Genomic DNA, 21,826 nt, shown 5'->3' on the forward strand with positions numbered 1-21,826 from the left:
GTTAAATGTTCATTTTACATCAATTATACATTTGAAAAATATTATTAAAAATATTATTAAAATATTATTAAATTTAAAAAGTTATAATTCTTTAATTAAAAGTACTCATTTTTCCGAAGTTAATATGTTTACGATTTTTTTTTCAGTGTTAAAATTAAACATTTCACTACAATGCCATTGTTTCATTTTCTTAAAGGATAAAATTATATATTAGGTGTAGTAAAAAGAAATCCATTATTTTTCCAATAGATGGCTTTAGTAATCTGTATCTCGTCTACGCGTGATTACTAAAGCCATCTATTGAAAAAATAATAGATTTCTTTTTACTACACCTAATACCATAATTTTTTTAAGTCAATGTAACCAATACTATTGATTTGGTAACACTTCAAGAAGGGTTCGGATTATTTTAATCCAGAATAACCACTAGGATTAATCATTGGCCAATTTATTGTAATATTGAAGACTATTATAGAATTATATTATAAAGTTATTATTATAAAATTATTACACATTATAAATAAATTTTAAAATATTAATATCCAATTTAATAGGAACATAATTACGAGGGCAAATCAATAAGTACCCGTGTTTCAAGACAGGCGGCGTTGCTAATGCAAGTTGACATTACCATCGTGTACTATCATCGTGTACTTTCAAACGACGCCATACAAAATTTCAGAGTGATTCATGCAATAGTCTTGATTTGACATTGAATTCGTAGTGAGCGTGTTTGATGTCCGATACAATGAAAAAAGAGCAATATCGATTCGCGATTCGTTTCTTATTTTTGGATGGAAAAATGTGCGAAGAAATAAAAACGAAGTTGGATGCCGTCTATGGGAACTCTTCACCAGCTATGACAACCGTCAGATATTGGTTCAACGAATTCATTTCGTTCGTCTGTTTTTGATGAGGAGCGCCCAGGCCGCCCGGCAGATGTGATTACTGAGGAAATCGTTGAAAAAGTCCACGAAATGATTCTCGCTCATCGCCGAACGAAAATGCATGAAGTAGCAGAGGCCATAGGCATGTCGTACGGAACGGCATTCAATATTTTGCATGATAACTTGGAAATGAAAAAGCTGTCGGCCCGATGGGTGCCGCGATTGCTCACAACAATGGATGCGGTAATCAATTTCAAATTGCGCTACGAATTGCTGTCGCATCCACCGTCCTCTCCAGATTTAGCCTCCTGCGACTTCTTCTTGTTTCCAAACTTGAAAAAATGGCTCGGTGGAAAGAAATTCACGTCGAATGAGGAGGTCATCGCCGAAACAGAGGTCTGTTTCGTAGAGTTCGACAAATGGTACTTTTCTGAGGGGTTAAAAAAATAGCAGAAGCGTTGGGAAATGTGTATACTCCTAAAAGGGGATTACGTTGAAAAATAAAAAAAATTTTTGTGAAAAGCTTGCGTCTTCATTACTAACACGAGTACTTATTTGCCCTCGTATAGTCTAAAATAAGATTCTTGTAGATTGTTTATATTATCGTCTGAAAGAAGGATTGTTTCCAAACATGTACTGATTATTGCGAAGAATATTACTAAGACCTCGATAGATTAAAGATTTAGGATGCTCGCATGGAAAGTAAAAGATCCGGATTCGACTCCCGACCGAAGTAATATTCTTCGCAATAATCGCATTTATTTATAGTTTTTCAGTACATTAATATCTTTCTAATATGATGCCTGATTGAGCATCGAAATATTAAAAACCTCTTGTCAATTTAATTTAATTCATGATATTATTATAGTAATTTAAATACGTTTACAAGTCCGGAAAACTACGCGAGAACGAAGCAATTACATTTTGTATTTTTTTGCAATTTACTCCAAAACGAAGCAAAAACTAGCAGCTATACAGGACTTTTTTCTTAATTTATCGATCCCCTACACGCTCCCGAAGTTTTAACATTTATATATCAGGTACCCTGTATATAATTTACATTGAATTATTTAAACATTAAAGATCTAGCTTTGACCGTTATAGGCATTTAATTTCGTACTGAATTTCATATTGAAATCTATATCAATTGGCTCATTTTCAATGTTATTTCATTAAGGTTTCACTACAATTCATTAAAATTTCATTAAGATTTCATTACAATTCATTAAGATTTCATTAAAATTCATTAATGTTTTATCAAAAATTCAGTACAAAATATTATATTTAGCTCCGCGTTGGTACAAAAATATAATGCATATACTAGAATACATATGTATATACGAAAACCATGTAAATATAAATTTTATATGTGTATATAATCTGAGCATCGGCTATATATCTAGCTCTGATTATACACGTTACGCATGGATCAAGAGGGGCGGCACATCTCGGCGTATGAACATGTACGTTATTATTTTACTATTTTGCTAAAGATTTTATAAAAACTATGCATGATATCTAAATATCACTATTTTGAAAACAACTTGTTTAAAAAGAGAATGTTTTCTAGTTGATATCACTGAAGAAACTACTGAAACTAAAATAAGTAGATTAAACAACTCGTAAATATGTAATTATGATATTTAGATATTATGCATTTTTATAAAATCTTTAGCAAAATAGTAACATATAAATAGTAACATATATGCTCATACGCTCGGCCGCGCGCCGTGTGTGTGTGCGCTGATCCATGCACGTGGAGTGATCATTCGTTAACTTAAAATTACTTTCATTTAAAAAGTATTGTTTGAACACAATTTTGTCAGAGGAAAAAAGTTGCTTCTTTTGGCACATACAATCGCGCTGTGCAATCCGTGTCCTTGAATTCTGAAACATCCTGTATGCAAATACCGACAAAATATTGTTAAAGACCGACATTCTAATGGAAGTTCGCGTCCCTATTTAAGCTATTCACTAAAAGTAAAAATTTATATGATTAGGGTAAAAAATTTATAATGCAGTATTAATCTTATGATTTTATATGTATATATATATATATATATACTATATATATATATATATATATAAATTTCGTAGATATATGTATATAAAACTAAATAATACTCTATTTTTAAAAACTGTGATTTTATTATAAAGTTATCGTTCGGGTTTGATTATCCATAGAAATGATGATTGTAAAGGAAAAATTGTAATTTTGTGACAATATATTTTGATATTATATTATTATAAGTATGTAATGTTTCTGTTTTCGATAACGCTCATTAATAAATGTAAAAATATTGTTTCGTTCCCATTACTTCTTAAATATTTTCATTAATTTTCCCGAGAATTCAGCATATTTCAGTGTACAATAAATTGTAAAAATGTTATTTGTCTTGCATTATTTTTCATTTTTTTCGGATTCAAGATAAGAAATGCAATTCAATATTCAATCACTTTGAATATAAACTATATAAATTTTATATAAAAATTAATTTTATACAAATTTAATAATTTTAATAATTTTATAATAATTTTATATAAATTTTTTTCATAATTCTTTTGAATTCAATGTTTGTCGTTAAAATGTTAAGTAATTTTATTATTTTTTAGTAGATTTTATTACATTCTTTCAACTACTAATTGCAACATTTTGATTATCCCGTTTTTGTTTTCGTTAATTTTCATTAATAAATCTTTAAAAATATTGTATACTTCCGTTTCCATTTCATTACATTTCAGATATTTTTATTAATTTTCCTTAGAATTTATAGTATTCCAGCATATTTCATATACAATAAACTGTAAAAGTATTATATGTCTTGTATTATTTTCCATTTTTTTTTCACCCATTTTCAATAATTATATTTTTAGGATTCATGATACTTTAGTATAATTTAGTGTTCAATATCTCTGAATAAATTGTGAATATATCTCTGAATAAGTATGAATATTAAATATATATGAATTAGTTTTCATTATTTTTCATTAATTATTATTAAAATTCATAGTATTTCAATACTAAAATATTGTAAATTGAAGATTGAAGTATTATAATACTTTTAATACTATTTTTATACATTTAATACTACTTGAAATACTATGACAAATTTGTGAAAAATGAATGACAATATTTAAGACAATACTTAAAACGGTCTCAAATATAGGATCCGATTATAAATATCAGTCTAATATTAAAAAATGGCTTAATATTAAAAAAAATAAAATAAAATTTTATTAAAAAATTGCGAAAAATAAAATTTCGTAAAAAATAAAATTTAATTATTGGAACAAAATTTATTTCTTCAAACTATAATCAAAATTCAGAAAAAATTATTTAGGTGAAAACATTGAACATGTAATTATTTATTTAAGAAAATAAAAGTAGGTTCAAATGTGTCAAGCTAATGATGAGAAAAGAAACATAAAAATAGATAATTTTACCTTACTTTGCTTATTTCGTAACTACACCTTCTTTCTTAAGTAATATGTAATTGTAACATATGCATCCTTATGTGATGAGTACTATTCAAAAGCGTAATATATTAGTACAAGTGATCATTCATGCAAGCGTTTATTGTCGCTCTCGTGCATCACAGAAATAATAAAGTAGAAATACGTCGTAATTATGGTATAATTTACAAGTAATAAATCTCTTTTGTTTAATAATTATACAAGTTTTTTTCACATACTGCAACCGAAAGATTGAACTCAATTTAAATAAAAATTAATTTGAGTTTCTTCTTTCATAGTGCGTATAGTTTCTTTCATAAAACAAACCCTTGTAAATCAAACTTTGCTCTGTTAAAAAATGACAATGTAATGGTATTTGATAAAGTAGCATAAAATACCTTTTCGTCCAAAGCCTTGTGATGCTCGAAAAGGCTTTTCAAAGCTTTGAGGACTTCCACTTCAGACGATACACCAGATTGCGCAGCGGCTTGACGTTTCACAACCGTCATCCTAAGTGACCGTTCATGTCGCGATACTAAACACTCTAGATGTTCCAATAAGAGCTGGAAATATCGATAATGATGTATGTTATGTTAACTATACAGAACCATTTATTCCGTCATTAACTCTACAATTTTTTATTTATTGTTATTTTTATTTATTTTCATTATACGTTAAACATTTACTTATTAAAGAATTATTTAAAAAGCCTAAAATTTAAGAAAATCATAAAGAATTATTAGAATATTATTATAAAAAATCAGCTACGCACACGTGTATTGTTTCGCTCCGCTTTTAATTCGGAAATTTCCTCTTCTCTTTCCAAAATGCTCTCCCTCGCCGCCGCCAGTTCTTTGGTCAATTGAGAAAATTCCTGTAATAAAAAACGGTGCACGTTAACACAGTATAAAGGACCAATATATGTTGTCAAGATCATCACCTTGAGTGACCTTCAACAGATTTCAGCTGTCGCTCGTTATTTATTCAAAAATTATTAATAAAAGTTTGAAGAAGTAATATCTTATTTGTGCTACATGTATAGAAGAGAAGATGGTATTATAGTACCTCAGTTGCATTTTACACAATAATTTGGTTAATAATCAATATTAAAGTTTAAAACTTGACAATTACTTATTAAAATATTTTTAAATCGATTCTGGACTCAAAGTTAAAAAATATTTATTACTTAGGACACTATTAATAAAAATGTGGCGATATTGCATAAAGACTCGAAGAAAAATATAAGTGATAATGTGGTCTTCCACAAAAATAGCCTTAAAAAAATTAGTTTTGTTTAGAAAACAGTTTGGTCAAAAAATTAAAACAAAATTAACAAAAAAGTAAAACATTTTACAATGTATGCAAATAAATGTATATACATTCACATAACTTCTGTATATAAGATGCTCAATACTAAAAATAGTACACGTAATATAAACTATAGATTAACAGTAGAGCTATAATCGATTATCAAATAATTATTTTGATAAAAACCTAAAAAAGAGGCCGTGAGTCATGAGTAATCAATATCCATAGAGAGCCATATTAACAAAATGTCTTTTGTTTAAATTTGCATAAAAATATATACAATCAAATAAAATATTAAATAGTATACAACACACTCAAAAATACATATATTCGTGTGATAATACTTTCAATAATACTCAAGTTTAAGAAAAATGAAGAAATAAGTATAATTAAATGCTAAAATGTGCCTCAGAAACATTCCGAAATACTTAAAAGTAAAAATTATAATAAGTGGTGGCTATTGAGTATTGGCGTCATAGTGTAACGGCGAACTACTGAACAAATAATTCCATAAGTAATCATTAGGATTCGCTATATAATAGCGGAGATATTAAGGGAGATCACAATGTATACACTAAAATACTATTTTATATCCTCCTTGCTTAAAACAAGGGAGAGATCTTACTTTGCGTGGAAAGTCGTGCATTCCTAGGCAGGGGAGGGGGGGGGGGGTGGGCCTCTCTTTGCGTGAAAACTCAGACGCCCCTTAGCAGAGGGGAAATGGGTTAAAACTCGCTTCTTATGGAAAGTCATTCTAAGCAAGAGGAATGAACTTCCCTTCGCGTAGAAAACCGTTAACAAGAAAGGGTACAGAACGTAAGCAAAAAAGGATACAGAATAATTTTCAATATTGTATATATCAGAAATAAGGCGTTATTTTTTTTCAACTTCTTTTGTTAATCACTTTTTAATGAACAAATGACAGCTAAAACATCTACAGCACAAAAATTGCAGCAAAATTGCATGTTGCAGCAATATTGCAATGTTATTGCAGCGATATTGCTGCAAGTTCTGTGCTGTATGGGACCTGTTGAAGGTTACTCAGAGTGATGACCTTCACAACATATGTCAAGATCAAAGTTATCGGAGAATGGTTCCTTATATATACTGCATAATTAACATTATTGTTAATATTTTAAAACATTTCACTATTACCAAGGCAAAGGTAATCTAAAGGCATAGAACACTCGCACGGAATGCAAGAGATTCGGATTTAACTCTAGACCAAAATCATATTTTTTGCAACAAGAATTAATTATTTACAAATTTTAATATGTCAATTATTATTATTAAGATCGTTCTAAGATGCGAAAAAGCATCAAATTATTAAATTGCTAGTCAATTTAACTCGTGATATTACTGCGGTAGTTTACTCTCTAAATCTCATAGAGTGATTTTGTCATATTTTGGAGCAACAGTCAAAATTTGCGATAGTCATTCCATAAAATAGACTTATTACTCTATTTTAAGTTAACGACCATTAACTGTAGATTAAGTTAGAAGTAAAAGTTTCACTCAAATTTTTGAAGCGATTATGTAATGTAAGCGGCATCAACACTTACAAGTTCGAAAAAGCAGAAAATTTATGTTTTAAAGCAGAGAATTTGTGTTTTTAAAGCAGAGAATTTGTGTTTTTAAAGCAGAGAATTTGTGTTTTAAAGTAAAGAATTTTGTGCGAAGTGTTGATCATAGAATACGAAAATGTGACTGCAGTGTTTAGTCACATCACGGTAATGCATGGCAGAATCCCTGATTTGAATAATCATTAAATAATGAATAATATCTCGGTTTTATCGGATAGTCTGCACTTTTTCCGTTCATATTTTTTCGTTTCATGAAAAAACATGTTCAAATGAGCATTATTTCATCATAATTGAGCATTGCCAGACAAGGATATCGACAGTTGGTACGTGTGAGAAAGAAGAATATGCATATTAGGGGCCTCTTTCGCCTCTCTCTTCCTCTTGTGAGACAAACAATGTTTAGTTCTTTAAATAGTTATATTTGTATACTATATGTAAAATATATATTTTGTGTTTAACATTATATTTTCAGTTATTTCTGAATTACTTCTAATCTTTATTTAGATTTAATAGTAATAAAGAGAAATCTGATATTAAACAAACAATTAATTATTCATCACAATTTCTTAACTTGTAAGATTTATAGTTTTGTAAATAATAATTAACATTTATTTGAAAATTATTAATTCAAGAAGTGAATAAAATTCTAACTCTATTGGTCTTGTTGTCTAAGGGAGCTTTTCAACAAGAAATACAGACAACAAAGTGATACAGTATTTAAGTACAATGCTTTCCAACACGGCATAAGTTTATACAGTCAATATAATACTTTCCAGCAATGTACACAGGTTTATTTACAGTTTTTCAGCACATTAATATCTTTCTAATACAATATTTGATTATGCATCAAATTATTAAGAACTGCTTCTCAATTTAATTTAATTCGTGATATTAATACAGTAATTTAATTGCGTTTATAAGTCCGGAAAATCAATTCTTCGCAATTTGAAGAACTACAGATTTGCATGTACATATATAATATATATATATATATATATATATATAATTCACATTAATCATTATTTCAATCTTAATTCATTAACGATCCATCTTCGATCATTATAGGCATTTTAATTTCTAGTATCGATATGTTGTCACATGTTATAGTGTAAAATAAAATTCTTATTGTACACAGATGATATTGTAATCACATGATATTGTATATCATGCTTTCTAACATAGCATATGACATAATTTGATACAATTGTATAATACAACTAGGTGTGCTGGACTGTGGTGTCATTTTATATCATTTCGGTAATTATATATATTAACGGACATCGCGCCGATAACCTTGACATTGATATATATCAAGGTCATAATTCTGAGTAACTTTGCCTTAACAACTAGGTGACGGTCTCTTATAGTTTCTAAGATATTTAGACTCAAAGGTCTAATTTATGTGATATATCTTTCCGTTAGAGAATAAACTCCAATATTAAAGAAGAATAAATATATATTATACTTCATATAGCTACTATTTTATTTCAGCAACTCTACTTTCAACTTTCCACGAAGCGACTCTCATCCCCCTTCCCCCTCTGCAAAGGGGCGCATGACTTTTCACCCTCGACTCCCATCTCCCTTTCCCTCCCTGCAAAGGGGCACCGGACTTCCATAATTATACTATTTGACAACATATGTCAAAGTTGTGATCGGCACGGCGTCCCCTACAGTGCACGACTATCAAACATATTTTAAAACACGGAATTCTCGTGTTATATAGTTGAATTTTTTTTTGTTAATAACTTTTGACGAAGGACGACCGCCATCTAAAACCTGTCGGAGGTCACTCAGGGTCATGACCTTGACAACATATATCAAGGTCAAGGTCATCGGCGTCCGTTAATGTATATAATTACCCAATATTTTTTAAATGAGAACGATTTAAAAAAAAAATTAAATTAATGAATGAACGCACTACATAACGCATGGATTAGGGGCGGCGCACACATACGGCACGACTCTGCAAATGAGCATGTACGACATTATTTCTCTATTTTGCTAAAAATGTTATTAAAACTATGCATAATATCTAAATATCATAGTTATTCACAAGTTGCCTAATCTACTTATTTTACTTTCAATCGTTTCTTTAGTGATATCAATTAGAAAACATTCTCTTCTTAAATAAGCTGTATTCAAAATAGTGATATTTAGATATCATACATAATTTTCATTAAATCTTTAGCAAAATAGTAAAATAATTCTCACACACCGAACCGCGCCGTATATATGCGCCTCTGATCCATGCATAACGTAAAGCGCTCATTCATTGATTTAAAATTGCTCTTATTTAAAAAGTACTGTTTGAACGCAATTTTGCCAGAGGAAAAAGTTGCTTCTTTTGCAATCAGTGTCCGCTAATTCTAAAACATCCTGTATATAAAATAACTAACGCGTTTACATGTTTCGTCTCAATTTTGGACTTTCTTTAGAGCTTATAACATTAAACATATAATATAATTATGTCTGGTTAAACATCGATTTTTTATGGAGAGTCACTCTCAAAATATCCTGCTGCTCGTTCACCTAAAGTTGAAAGATCAAGTGGATAGTCTGATGCTGTTAATACAAAATCTTTGTTTAAACTATGAGGGAGCAAATTTTAACTTTTTCACTGGAATGAACCAGTGAATGGATTGAGAATAATTCATCATTGGTGTAACACACTCCATCACACGTTAACCATAAATGGCAATGAAATTAATCCGAAAAAAATAAAAGAAAATTTTTAGCATCATTAGGTTTGTCAATGTTATACATAATTAATTATAATCAATATTTCGAAGTAAGTTCCCTATATTTATTGACAACCTTTTCACATAGAACAATAAAAAAATCAAACCTTAAGCTGACAGCCATGTAGTAAATAGCTTTCAGCTTGTTATAAAATTCAAAGATACTTATCTAGAACATAATCATATCTTAATTTCTTTTGATATAGTCGCATTTTTTACTCACACAGCATGTAATATTGTAATAATCTTGCAGTAATATTGCAAATTTGGTGTAATATTACATGGTAAGATATCATTTATTGCAGCGATATTGTATAAATATCGCTGCAAAATTAAATGTCCGCGGTAAATTCATCGCAGAAATATTTCTGCGATATTTTTAAGGTAATATTAGGCAAATTTCAATGATATTTTAAAGGTAATATGAGGCAAATTTCTATATATTATACTAATATTTTGCAATATTGCGATAGTATTTCTATATACTGTAGTAATATTGTATTAATATTATATAGTATAAATATCGCTACAATAATAAATGTCCGCAAAAAATTCATCGCAGAAATATTTCTGTGATATTTCTGCAATATTGCTGCAACAATATAATATATTATAATAATTAATCCAATTTTATTAATTGTTAAAATATTATTACTTAATATTATACTCTAAAGTACATGATAAAAACATGATAAAAAAACATTCAGAGGTCTAGAAAGCACTTCCAAAAAAGGTTAGAAATCTCCGGGAGACATGTTAACTCGATTTGCGTATTACTTCTTATAGAATTGCTGGACATTTTCTTCTTACGAGTAGAGTGTCCCTCTTGTGGCTGGGCTCGCGTACTTATCCCTTCAGTACGAAGTTGCAGTAATATTACAGCAATATTTCAATAGTGCACAATATTATCAAAATTGCAGTGATATTGCTGTACTATTAAAATTATAATGTTTTATTGAGAATTATTGCTACAATATTGCAAAATATTGTAATTTCAATTTTGTAAAAAATATTGCAATATATTGTTGCAATATTACAATTCAATAAATAATTATGCGGTCCCGCCACGGAAGAAATACGTTTCTTATAATGAAAAAATGTTCAGAAGTTCTATGAGAAGGAATTGTTAAGTACTTCTTCTTAGTGTAAGATTTGTGATAACAATTTCAAAATAAAAAAAAATTATCTTTATTGTATTCCCTTTTCTTTTTTACAATTATCACTTGGAAAATTTTAGAGACGTAACTACTCTCGCAATATATCGAAGACTGCCTCTGCAGTCTGAGGGTTTTCTTTTATAAGGTTCGAAAATGGGTCTAAATTCCAATAGAATCTAATCTTATCCTAAAGTCTTGCTTCTATTCTTATCTTAGAGGCAAATTCCTAAGGTAGGTTGGTGGACGATGGTCATACCTTCCCCCTTATAAAGAAATTTGGAGTGTAATCAAATTTTATAGTTAATCAAATGTTTTAATACGCCTGATTGTAACTCGAGATTTGGGGGTTGAGCAGAGTAAGCGGTATAATGGGCGTGTTGCGTTGGAGCGTGATTTCCAAAGCTACATTGGTTGTAACAATTTCCGAATAGTTGCTTGAATAAATTAATTATACTTGAAAATAGTCCAATCTTATAGAGGAACATGAAAAGGATAGAGCCAAGGGCTATGTATCCGGTTAAATGGAGATAATGCATGAATGTTTCCTTCCAAGTGATAGTTCTTTTATGCTGTGATATTCGGTCTGCTAAATTATCTAATTCGTCTATTGTTTTGCCTAAGGTTTGTAGATGCTCTGGATTAATATGAGTTTCTCTTATTAAGTCCATTGGTATGTCAGTCAGTTGATGTTTCTCTAACGTTTTATTGATTGATATTTTATCTATTAAATGAATTGTGTTGTGAATTTCAATTTCGTCTTTATATAAGTTTTCGGGTTTCAAAGTTGCAGTTTCGGAAATTGCTGTACAATCTGGTTCTAAGTGAAGTATAAAATTTTGGTATACTCGTACATTTCGAGGTGTTTTATCGGAACAGAGTATATGCAAAGCTTCTTCTCTAGGTGCAATTCCTATCCAATCTTGATTCGTATGAAGTTGGATCCATAATGTATTTTGAATTTGCATATACTTTGTTGTACATTTTTCTGTATCGCGTTTTGTAATTATTTCAGTAAGACAATTATCTTTTATACCCATTTTATAATCGGGATATGTCCGCTTTAATAGTTGATATTTTCCGAGTTTCTTTGCGGAGCTTAATTCTAATTCGCTAATAGGCATAAACGTAGTTCTAAATGGATCTAATAGGATAAGTTTTTGAGTGGTGTCTACTATGGATTGTTTTAACCATCCATACCTAGGAAGGGATATTACTTTAGTTAGTTCTAAGAATTTGTCTTCTATTAACGGAATTATCAATTGAATCAGCAATCGTTTTTCTGTTAATGCTATCGATATTTCGCTTATATCTATTAGAGTAGTGTATTGCGTCTCCTCTAAGGGTACGGGAAAATTATCTACATGTTTATGTTGCCTCAAAGCGTTGAATAAATCCCTGGGTGATAAAACGTATGGCTTGATAGTTCCGTGTCTTCCGTTAGTAATAAGTTCTTCTGCTTTTCTAATTTCATCAATTAATTTTCTTAATTCGTCGTCTAAATCTAATAAGGATTCATCTATCCAAATATTTGCTTCAATAATCTGAGACAAGTTTCTGAGGCGGTTAAACTGATCGTTTATGCGACTTATCACGTTTGAAGTTACATCGACAATTTTTTCGTTAGTATGTAAAGTTTTAAGTATGATACTAGTTTGATTTTTAACGTACTGGATAACATTTTTCTGATCGGTATATAATTTATCTAATTCGCTGTTATAATAGTTCGCATCGGAATCGGACAGAGTTCCAAATAGAGTTTTACTTACTTCACCTATGAAGTCAAATAAACCGCGTTTAGTTCTTTTTTTTGTTCTGAGTCCTGCTAGATACAATATATTTTCTAAATCATTCGCTATTTCTTCGAATCGATTTATTCGCTTTATAATTCGTTTTCTGGAAGAACAAATCCAGTTTTGATTATCAAGCTTTCGAAAACATGTCTTTAATAATTCCTTATATGTATTCTTAAGTATATGGTAATTATCTTCTAAATCGCTTAGGTTATATCCTACAACTATCTTCCACTGCTCGTGATATAATTTTATCTTGCTTAGAGTTTCGAGGTAAATTACTTCATCGTTGTCTAGTTGAGTAATTGAATATTTTTCTGCGCTGTTAATAGGATGACCCTGAAGTATCAAAAGGAGAAGTATCGGGACAATCTATTTCAGATAATCCATCGCCTGGAATAAATGATTTTATATCACTTCGATGGTATTGTTTAATTTCACCGTTTTCTCTAACGTGGTAAGTTATGTGTTTATCGTGTCGGACAACAGGGAAAGGACCTTTCCACCGTGCCTCAAACGATTTGGCGTCGAAGTTTCTTACGAGCACCAAGTCATTATTTTCTATCGGCGTATAAGTTTTGATAGGAAGGTTGGAATTTTGATAGTCGCGTATGCTCCTGCGCGCTTCTTCCAACTTATTTTCATGTTGAATATGCAAGTTTTCGATTTGATTTTGGAGAGTTAATCGCTCATCTTCTTCACTGAAGATGTGATTGGGCTCTCTTGTTGTTCACTCGTCCATTGGAAGATTGAGGATTTTTGTAAGAGGCGTGTCAAAGGTTTTGCTACTTTGGAAAAATCTCTGATGAACTTGCGATAATAACCGACAAGTCCAAGGAATTGTTTTATCTCCTTAGGAGTTTTTGGAATTGGATAAGTTCTGACCTTTTCGATCCGATCAGGATTAAGCTGTATGCCGTGTTCGGAAATGACGTGTGTCCTAGGTATTCAAGTTCAGGTCTGAGATATTCGCATTTATCTGGTTGGAGTTTCAATCCTACTTGTCTGAGTCTTTCGAATAAGATTCTTAAATTTTTATTGTGCTCTTCGATCGTTTTTCCGTAAACTATTATGTCGTCAATGTAAACAAAACAATTATTACCTATCAATCCTTTTAATCCTTTATTCATCATTCTTTGGAAGGTAGGAGGCGCATTCTTTACCAAAAGGCATACGGGTGTACTCATAATGTCCGTTTGGTGTAGAGAAGGCCGTTTTTGGAACGTCTTTTGGATTCATTCCGATCTGATGGAAGCCCGATGCCAGATCGAAAGCGGAAAAATAGCGCGCGTTGCCCAATTGATCGAGAATTTCATCAATATTCGGAAGAGGATAGGCATCTTGGATGGTTTTTTCATTAAGTTTTCGGTAATCAATTACTAGTCTCCAATGTCTCCATTTATTTTTGCCCGAAGCATCTTGCTTTTTGGGCACAATCCACAAAGAGAAATTATAAGGTGAATCTGATTCTTGAATGATTCCTTTTGCAAGCATGTCTTTAATTTGTCTTTTTATTTCTTCTTGGTGTATCGGAGGATAACGGTATTGTTTAATATGGATGGGATTTTCGTCATGGGTTTTGATTTCATGTTGCATTAAATCAGTGAGTGGGAGAGGATCTCCTGGTAAGGTAAAAATATCGTGGAATTCTAATATGATATCCCAGATTTCGTTATAGTGTTCTGGGAGATGCAAGAGGCGAGTATTTTCTTTTAATAATTCTGATCGCGTATTGTTTAAAGTTTCTTTGGTAATAGAATAAATTGGTGCTTCGCAATAATCTTCGACGCTTTTAATTTGAGAGTGCAAATATGTCGGCAGTATGGGTTTATTAAAATCGTTCATCCTCGTAATTGCTCCAGTGTCATCCTTGAATATAACTAATACTTCCTTTTGTTTATACGCGTCGTTAGAGAGTGGTTTATCGCATCGCTTGAATTCTTTTCCGTTTAGTTTTAAATATTCGTTCGAAAAGACAAAATTGTTCGCCGTGAGAAAATCGATACGTAATATGCCCTGATGTTGTACCGGTGAGTAATCGTCCAATACATGAAATGTATGTTTTTTTCCAAACATTTCAATTATTACACCGTATTTAGTTTTTATCGAATGCGTTGTAACGCCAGATACGATTATTGAATTTGTTTTAGGCAAGTTTTTATCATCTATAAACATTTCATGTATTAGGGATATATCGGAACCCGTATCTACTAAAAATATGACATCTTTAAGACCTGGTATCTTCAGCTTAATTCTGGGAGCTCTGATGTACGTCCCTCCGGGTCCTTGGTATACCTTTCGCTGAGGTTCTCGTCTGGATCCTGATCGGTTGCACGTAAATGATGCGATGCTCGGTCCGGCGGTCGGTTGAAAGGCTGGCGCTCGCGAAAATTCTGCTGGCCTCGTTGTTGGTGGAATATACTTTTGTTCGGCACTCCTTGTCTTCGTCTCTTGCAGTAGGTGCACTCCTTAGTTTGAAAGTGCGTTCTAGGTTGGAACGGTTTTTTGGATGTTTCGTATCGTTGAGTTCGCAACTTTTTTAACTGGAGTTCTGCTTCAAAGGCTCGTGCTTTCGAAAACGCTTCGTTCAATTGGGTGAATTCAAATGAGTATAAATGATCACTGATTTCTGTCTTTACGTTGCGGCGAAATACTTCGACTGCTTTTTGCTGATACATCTGTTCTTGCAAACAGATCGTAGCAATGCCGGTACTCTGTGAATTAACCGTGTGGATGATATCGTCTTGGATTCGAAGAAAGCGATTTATGAATTCATCGATGCTCTCGTTCGTTCGCTGGATGCAGGTGTCTCTTTGGACCTCCAGAGCGGAAAGATTCCTGGCTTTGCCGTAGAGGTACCGTAGTTTTTCGTACAACTGCGGGAAATTCGGGGTGGTATCCGTTCGTATTGAATGTTTTGCTCTTCCTACGAGTTTCTGGGCGACGATTCCACAGAGAAATAGCTCATGTTGATACACGGCCAGTCGTTTCAAGGCTATTTGTATATGATTAATGAAAGTTTCGACATTTGAACCGTCGAAATCGGGTATCAATGGCATAGCTTTATTATAATTCTTTATAGGTGCTTCGACAGTTCCTGATTCGAAAGTTTCTGGTGTTATTTCGCTCGGTTGTTGAAGTCTCGTTGGATTATAGTGTTCAACCGTTATTGATTCCATTTTGTTTTTTAGTTCAGTTATTGTGTCCATCATTTGGATCATTCTGTCTGCTAATATTGCTAGAGTGAGCGTTTGCTCACGAGTAGGGCTCTGTGCACGCGACATTGGAGCAGTAACGAAGAGTCTCGATTCTAGTATGTTACTGTCCGCACTTGACTCGGTGGATGTATCAGAGTTGATAATGTCGCTTACCCCTCTGTAGTTTGTCCACGCCAGTCTGCTTGAGTTCGGTAGAGCAGGATAATCTTCGAGTCCTCCTTGAAGGTAACTAGTGCGACTAGTATATCGTCCTCGAAGTAAAAGCAAAACTTCACTGTTTTTCTTGCTAATTATCCCGCACCGCTGCCACCATTTGTAAGATTTGTGATAACAATTTCAAAATAAAAAAAAATTATCTTTATTGTATTCCCTTTTCTTTTTTACAATTGTCACTTGGAAAATTTTAGAAACGTAACTACTCTCGCAATATATCGAAGACTGCCTCTGCAGTCTGAGGGTTTTCTTTTATAAGGTTCGAAAATGGGTCTAAATTCCAATAGAATCTAATCTTATCCTAAAGTCTTGCTTCTATTCTTATCTTAGAGGCAAATTCCTAAGATAGGTTGGTGGACGATGGATTCCTAAACCTTTTTGAAGAAAGCACATTCAAAATTTATTTAATAATAAAATTTTTTTAATTAAAAAAATTTTAACAAAAAAATTTTTAAATTTAAACAAAAGAAAACTAAAAAAGCTAGAGTAGTAAAAAAATTAATTAATAATAAAAAATTAATCTATTAAAAAATTTTAAAAAAAATTTTTTTTAATTGAAATAAAGAAACAATTAAAAAAATTCTAATCTATTAAAAAAATTTTTTTTTTAATTTTTTGTTACGTTCAGGCCTTAAGATTCTTTTATTTCAATGGAAAGAAGGAATTAGGCCAAGGAAGGACGCGACTGACACTGCTCTTATGGTTATCGCTCAGAGGTGGATCGGAAGCACTTGATTAAATCCCAGATGTGAGTCAACGTCGATACGCGACGCTATTACCCAATCCGAGATTGTACATCCGTCGATCCTCTTTTAGGTCAAGAAACTTAATCCTTTTGACTAGGGATTGGACCCGTACAATCTTTGTTAAGACGCAACGAATCGGAAAGATGGCGAAATAAAATTTAAACAATCATTTAGAAATATTCATATATAATTTTTCTATAATTCTATTTATTATTTTTTTCTTAAGTAAAGTTGGACAGATGTATGCGTGTACATATATAATATTATGTATATATATTAATATATATGGAATTTACAATAATATAAATATATATAATATATATATTTCTCCTTCCCTTTAATACATTACACATTCTATTATATTTGTCTCTAGCACCGATTTTTGCAAAAACAAAACATTCATCACACACATGGTACTTACCTTTATATATATATATATATATATATATATATATATATATATAATATATACACTATATATATATATGTATATATATATAAGGAGCAACATTCAAGAGATTTTAGCCGTCGATCGGACACCTTAGGTAATGCTAATGCCGGCGGTGCTATAACTTGCAAGTCATATAACTCGAAAAGTATTTAATGAAAATGAACTTAATATAATGTTTTGGAAAGCTCTCGAAGTAAGCTACAAGAATACGTACAAAATGGTGGGGGGGGATTCCGTTTAAAAAATTCAAAGTGATCTTGCTCTGACTTTGACGACACCATCCAAAATCAAACCAATGGCATCATCTTATGTATCCCTCAAAGTCCCAAAACTTTTGTCTGAAACATTTTTCCTTAAAATGCACTGGTCAAGAGATATTTAAGGTGATCGATTAAAATGGGAGAGCACTTATTGTATACACGCACGCACGCACGCACGCACGCCCGCCCGCCCGCCCGCCCGCACGCAATGTGTACCCTAAGTACGCTAAAAGATTTTAATAATTTTATAATATTATAATATCATTACACTATTAACTCTTTAATATTAATTAATTACACTTTGATACACATAACCGTCAAACACAATCTCCGCGATGACAGCCGCTCACGAAGTAAGCGCGAGAAAATTAAATCGACACGACATTCGCTTACGACAAGAAATTACGATCGAGCTTTAGACAACCAATCCGCATCACGGAAGAGGCAACAATGAATTCGATTATCGATTTAACATCTCCTTTTTTAAATAGGACTGTTTAAAGCATATTTAAAATGATAAAAACCTGTTTAAAAAGAAACATAACATTTTATTATTTAAGAAAATGACAATCTTTATCAAATCCTGCGTATCATGCATGAAATGGAAAGCAGCTTTTATAAGGATATCTCTACCGCGGTATGCGGTGTCACAACGAAGCGTTACGAATTTCTATATACTTATGTTCATTGCCTTCCCACCTTTTTATTCTATGCTATGCAACACTGCAACTTCGCTACTTGGGTTTCTAAGAATAAAAAATTAAAACGAAAAATTTAATGTATTAAACATGAAAACTAAGATTAATATCATCAATTCAGTAAGGTCAAAATACAGTAAAGTTAATTTTAATAGATTTATAAGCAGTGTGGATTTGCGCAATTTTAAATTTAATTTATGGAAATTCATTATTGTCGTTTGTGCATATATATAATCCGTTGTGTTATTCTAAATTTTTGGGAGTGAAATTTCACTCCAAGAGATGTGATAGTTGCGCCAGTTCAGGAAAGAATTTACTCATTCAAGAAGTGGATTTTCCTAAATGGTCAACTTTAGAAGTGGGTTTTCCTAAATGGTCAATTTTAACAATTAATATCTTGCTTCGCGAGGCAAATCGATACTTTCTTCAGATTAGTTCATTTCATGCAGAAGTGCGTTGAACGAGCTAGCTTTCGTCAAAATTGAACATGAGCGAGGAAGGAAATAAACAGTTAACAACTAGGGGCGCGTTTAGATTCCTATCCAAGTGCTTTCCAATAGTATTTTCTCTTGGCTGCACTATCGTCCACTAGTGCAACAAACAGTGCATCGTGTTTCCATGGCTGATGGTAAGCGAACTCATTCGGTGTACCGTGTTTCCGTGACTATGGTGCAAATTTTATGCACGAAGTGGGATTTTGCTATATCGTCTCAAAGGGATGATGTAGAGCCAGTGTGACATTTAAAATTTGAAAATGGAAGCGGGAACAGGGTTTTAGTGCAATAATAATGTAGTGTACACCATAGTGTGCACCACTCTAGTGTAGTGTAGCTGAGTGTAACGCTTACACGCAACTAGTGCGGTGCGAGGCTGTACCCAGTGTATTCCAAGAGAAAACGTTACAAGTATCCTCTCCGGGAAAAATATTATATAGATATATTTTATATAGAATTATAATTGTACATAAAATATGTTAATTTTTTATATAATTATACATGAATTATACATTTTTTCCCGGATCGATTTAATATTCGGTGAGCAACAAAGATAAAATAACACTTAGATAGGAATCTGAACACAGCCCTAAATGAAATTTCAGCTTCCTTTCGAGAGAGAGTGAAATTATACTCCGCATTTAATTGAAAATCAATTCTCACTTGGAGTGGTTCTTCACTCCTATGAGTGAAAAATTTATTCCTTTGGCGCAGCTATGTCAGACTGGCGCAACTATGCTAACTATTATGCTCTCGGAATGAAATTTCAAAAATTTAAAGTGGTTAAATTGTGAAAAGAAAGGAAAAAATATGTGACAATAGCACAATGCTTACAATTTCTGCTTTTGTCAACAGATATATTCGATTTGTGCTTCATTATGTGAATCTTCCGGAAGATCTTTTGTAGGCAGATTTTTGTAAAAAGCTAGCAACTCTAATGAAAACATTTCTGAGTTTCGAAAATTTCTCTAAAAAAAATCTAAAAATTTTCAGGAAAATGTCCGTATTTTCGGACACGTTGCAGAGCTTTTCAGAGAATTTTTCAGTATAATTTCAGAGATTTGTCAGAATATTTCAGTGTGATTTTTAAAGATTTTCATAAATTTTTTTACAATATATTCATAGACTCTCAGAATTTATCAGAGATTTTCAGAGATTTTCAATGTGATATTGGAAAAAGATTTATATTTTAAGAATTATAAATTTTTTTTTTTTTTAACAAAACTTGTTCTATACAAGATATACGTAATGATTTTACCTGAAATTATTTTGAAAAACACACTTACCTAATGGGATTCGAACTTCTGGATTATGAGTTTCCTGCGTTATGTGCTACACCACTTCTTCAATTGATAAGTGTGTTATTTATTATCTATTTGAGTTTCGGAGACATCACTGAATTCCCGAAATTCAGGAACTTTCAGACCCTTGAAAATGATTTTCAAAGAAATCCTCTGAAAACCTCTGAAAAGTGAGAAACTATTATTCTATCTTCAGAAATATCACTGAATTCTCGAATTTCAATGAAGTTCAAGAACTTTTACTTGGAAATTATTTTTTCAGAGAATTCACTGAAAGTCTCTAAAAAGTAAGAAGCCGTGAAAGTTCTATCTTCAGAGACATCACTAAATTTCCAAGTTTCAGTTAAATTCAGGAATTTTTAGATATTTGGAAATGATTTTCAAAGAATTCGCAAAAAGTCTCTGAAATTTGAGAAACCATAAAGATTCTATCTTCAGAGATATCACTGAATTCTCGAGTTTCAGCGAAGTTCAGGGACTTCTAGACATTTGGAAATGATTTTCAGGCAATTCGCAGAAAATCTCTGAAAAGTATAAAATCGTGAAAATTCTATCTTCAGAGGCATCACTGAATTTCCGAGTTTCAACGAAATTTAAGGACTTTTAGATACTTGGAAATGATTTTCAGAGAAAAGTGAAAAATCATGAAAATTCTATTATTTCAAAGACATTACTAAATTTCCAAGTTTCTGCGAAATTTAGATACTTTCAGACATTTAGAAATGATTTTTAGACAATTCACTGATAATCCCTGAATTTTCTTGAGAAAGTCTCTGAATGTTATCGAAAATTTCAGGCATTTGCAACAAAGTTTTCAGAGACATTTTATCATCAGGGAAGTACACTTCTTTGAACAATAGTGATGATAATGAATTATCTGATGCATAAATCTTGCAACAGAATATTACGATGTAAAAATGTTTGACAGTATCCTATGAAAGCAATTTGCAAAAATGACTACAAGAATAATTTTGCATGTGCTGTACGTAGCGCATATTCCTTACAAAAATGTATAATGTATAGAATCTTACAAGATACAGATTGTGTGTGACTAGTGACAGAAACTTGTAAAAGTAGTAGCAAATTTACAGCTACTAAAGAAACTGTTATTTTCTCTGTGCGATACGCTGATACTAAAGTATCAATTAACATCACAGATAAAATATTATCAACTCACAGATATAAAATTCTTGCAGCAATCTTTGAACAGATTGTTCTCGTAAAGCACTAGTAAATATTTTTGCATTTTATTGTAAGATTTGTATGAAATGTAATACTGTATTAATATAATACTGTATTAATATATTAAGTTTCTTTTTTAGCTGTACTCTTGAATTAATACAATAAGTTAGTGTGTGAAAAAAAGTATTTTCGTTTCACTGTGACTTAATGCACTAATTCAGCAGTGCAATACTAAAGAACAAATTATTGTTCCATGTGTCAATTCGCACCTCAGCGTGTCCCCAATACACACGACTCATGTTTGGAGATTGTAGAAACTTTGTTATTCACATTAAGGAAATGTT

General features: G+C 31.5%; 2 protein-coding genes across 28 annotated transcripts in view; both read right to left on the reverse strand.

The window, feature by feature from the left end:
* The window catches only part of Liprin-alpha (PTPRF interacting protein alpha), a 263,962-nt gene that overhangs the window by 144,060 nt on the left and 98,076 nt on the right, over positions 1 to 21,826 (reverse strand). For 25 of the 27 annotated variants that reach the window (XM_087412073.1, XM_087412090.1, XM_087412088.1 and 22 more), the window contains exons 3-4: positions 5,113 to 5,214; positions 4,739 to 4,903 (exon numbers count right to left, since the gene is read on the reverse strand). In XM_087412073.1, coding sequence (XP_087268199.1) covers positions 4,739 to 4,903; positions 5,113 to 5,214 — 267 coding nt within the window. Of the gene's footprint in view, positions 1 to 4,738; positions 4,904 to 5,112; positions 5,215 to 20,285; positions 20,464 to 21,826 lie in introns of those variants that run through there. The other 2 variants (XM_087412091.1, XM_087412093.1) reach the window with 2 other exon arrangements.
* LOC147907802 (uncharacterized) lies at positions 10,016 to 13,155 on the reverse strand. Its single transcript, XM_087411860.1, has one exon. The coding sequence runs from the start codon at positions 12,248 to 12,250 to the stop codon at positions 11,417 to 11,419; it is 834 nt and encodes a 277-aa protein (XP_087267986.1). The 5' UTR covers positions 12,251 to 13,155; the 3' UTR covers positions 10,016 to 11,416.

This window comes from Acromyrmex echinatior, chromosome 12 (assembly GCF_024713525.1).
Source record: "Acromyrmex echinatior isolate Ae372 chromosome 12, ASM2471352v2, whole genome shotgun sequence".
Lineage (NCBI taxonomy): Eukaryota > Metazoa > Arthropoda > Insecta > Hymenoptera > Formicidae > Acromyrmex > Acromyrmex echinatior.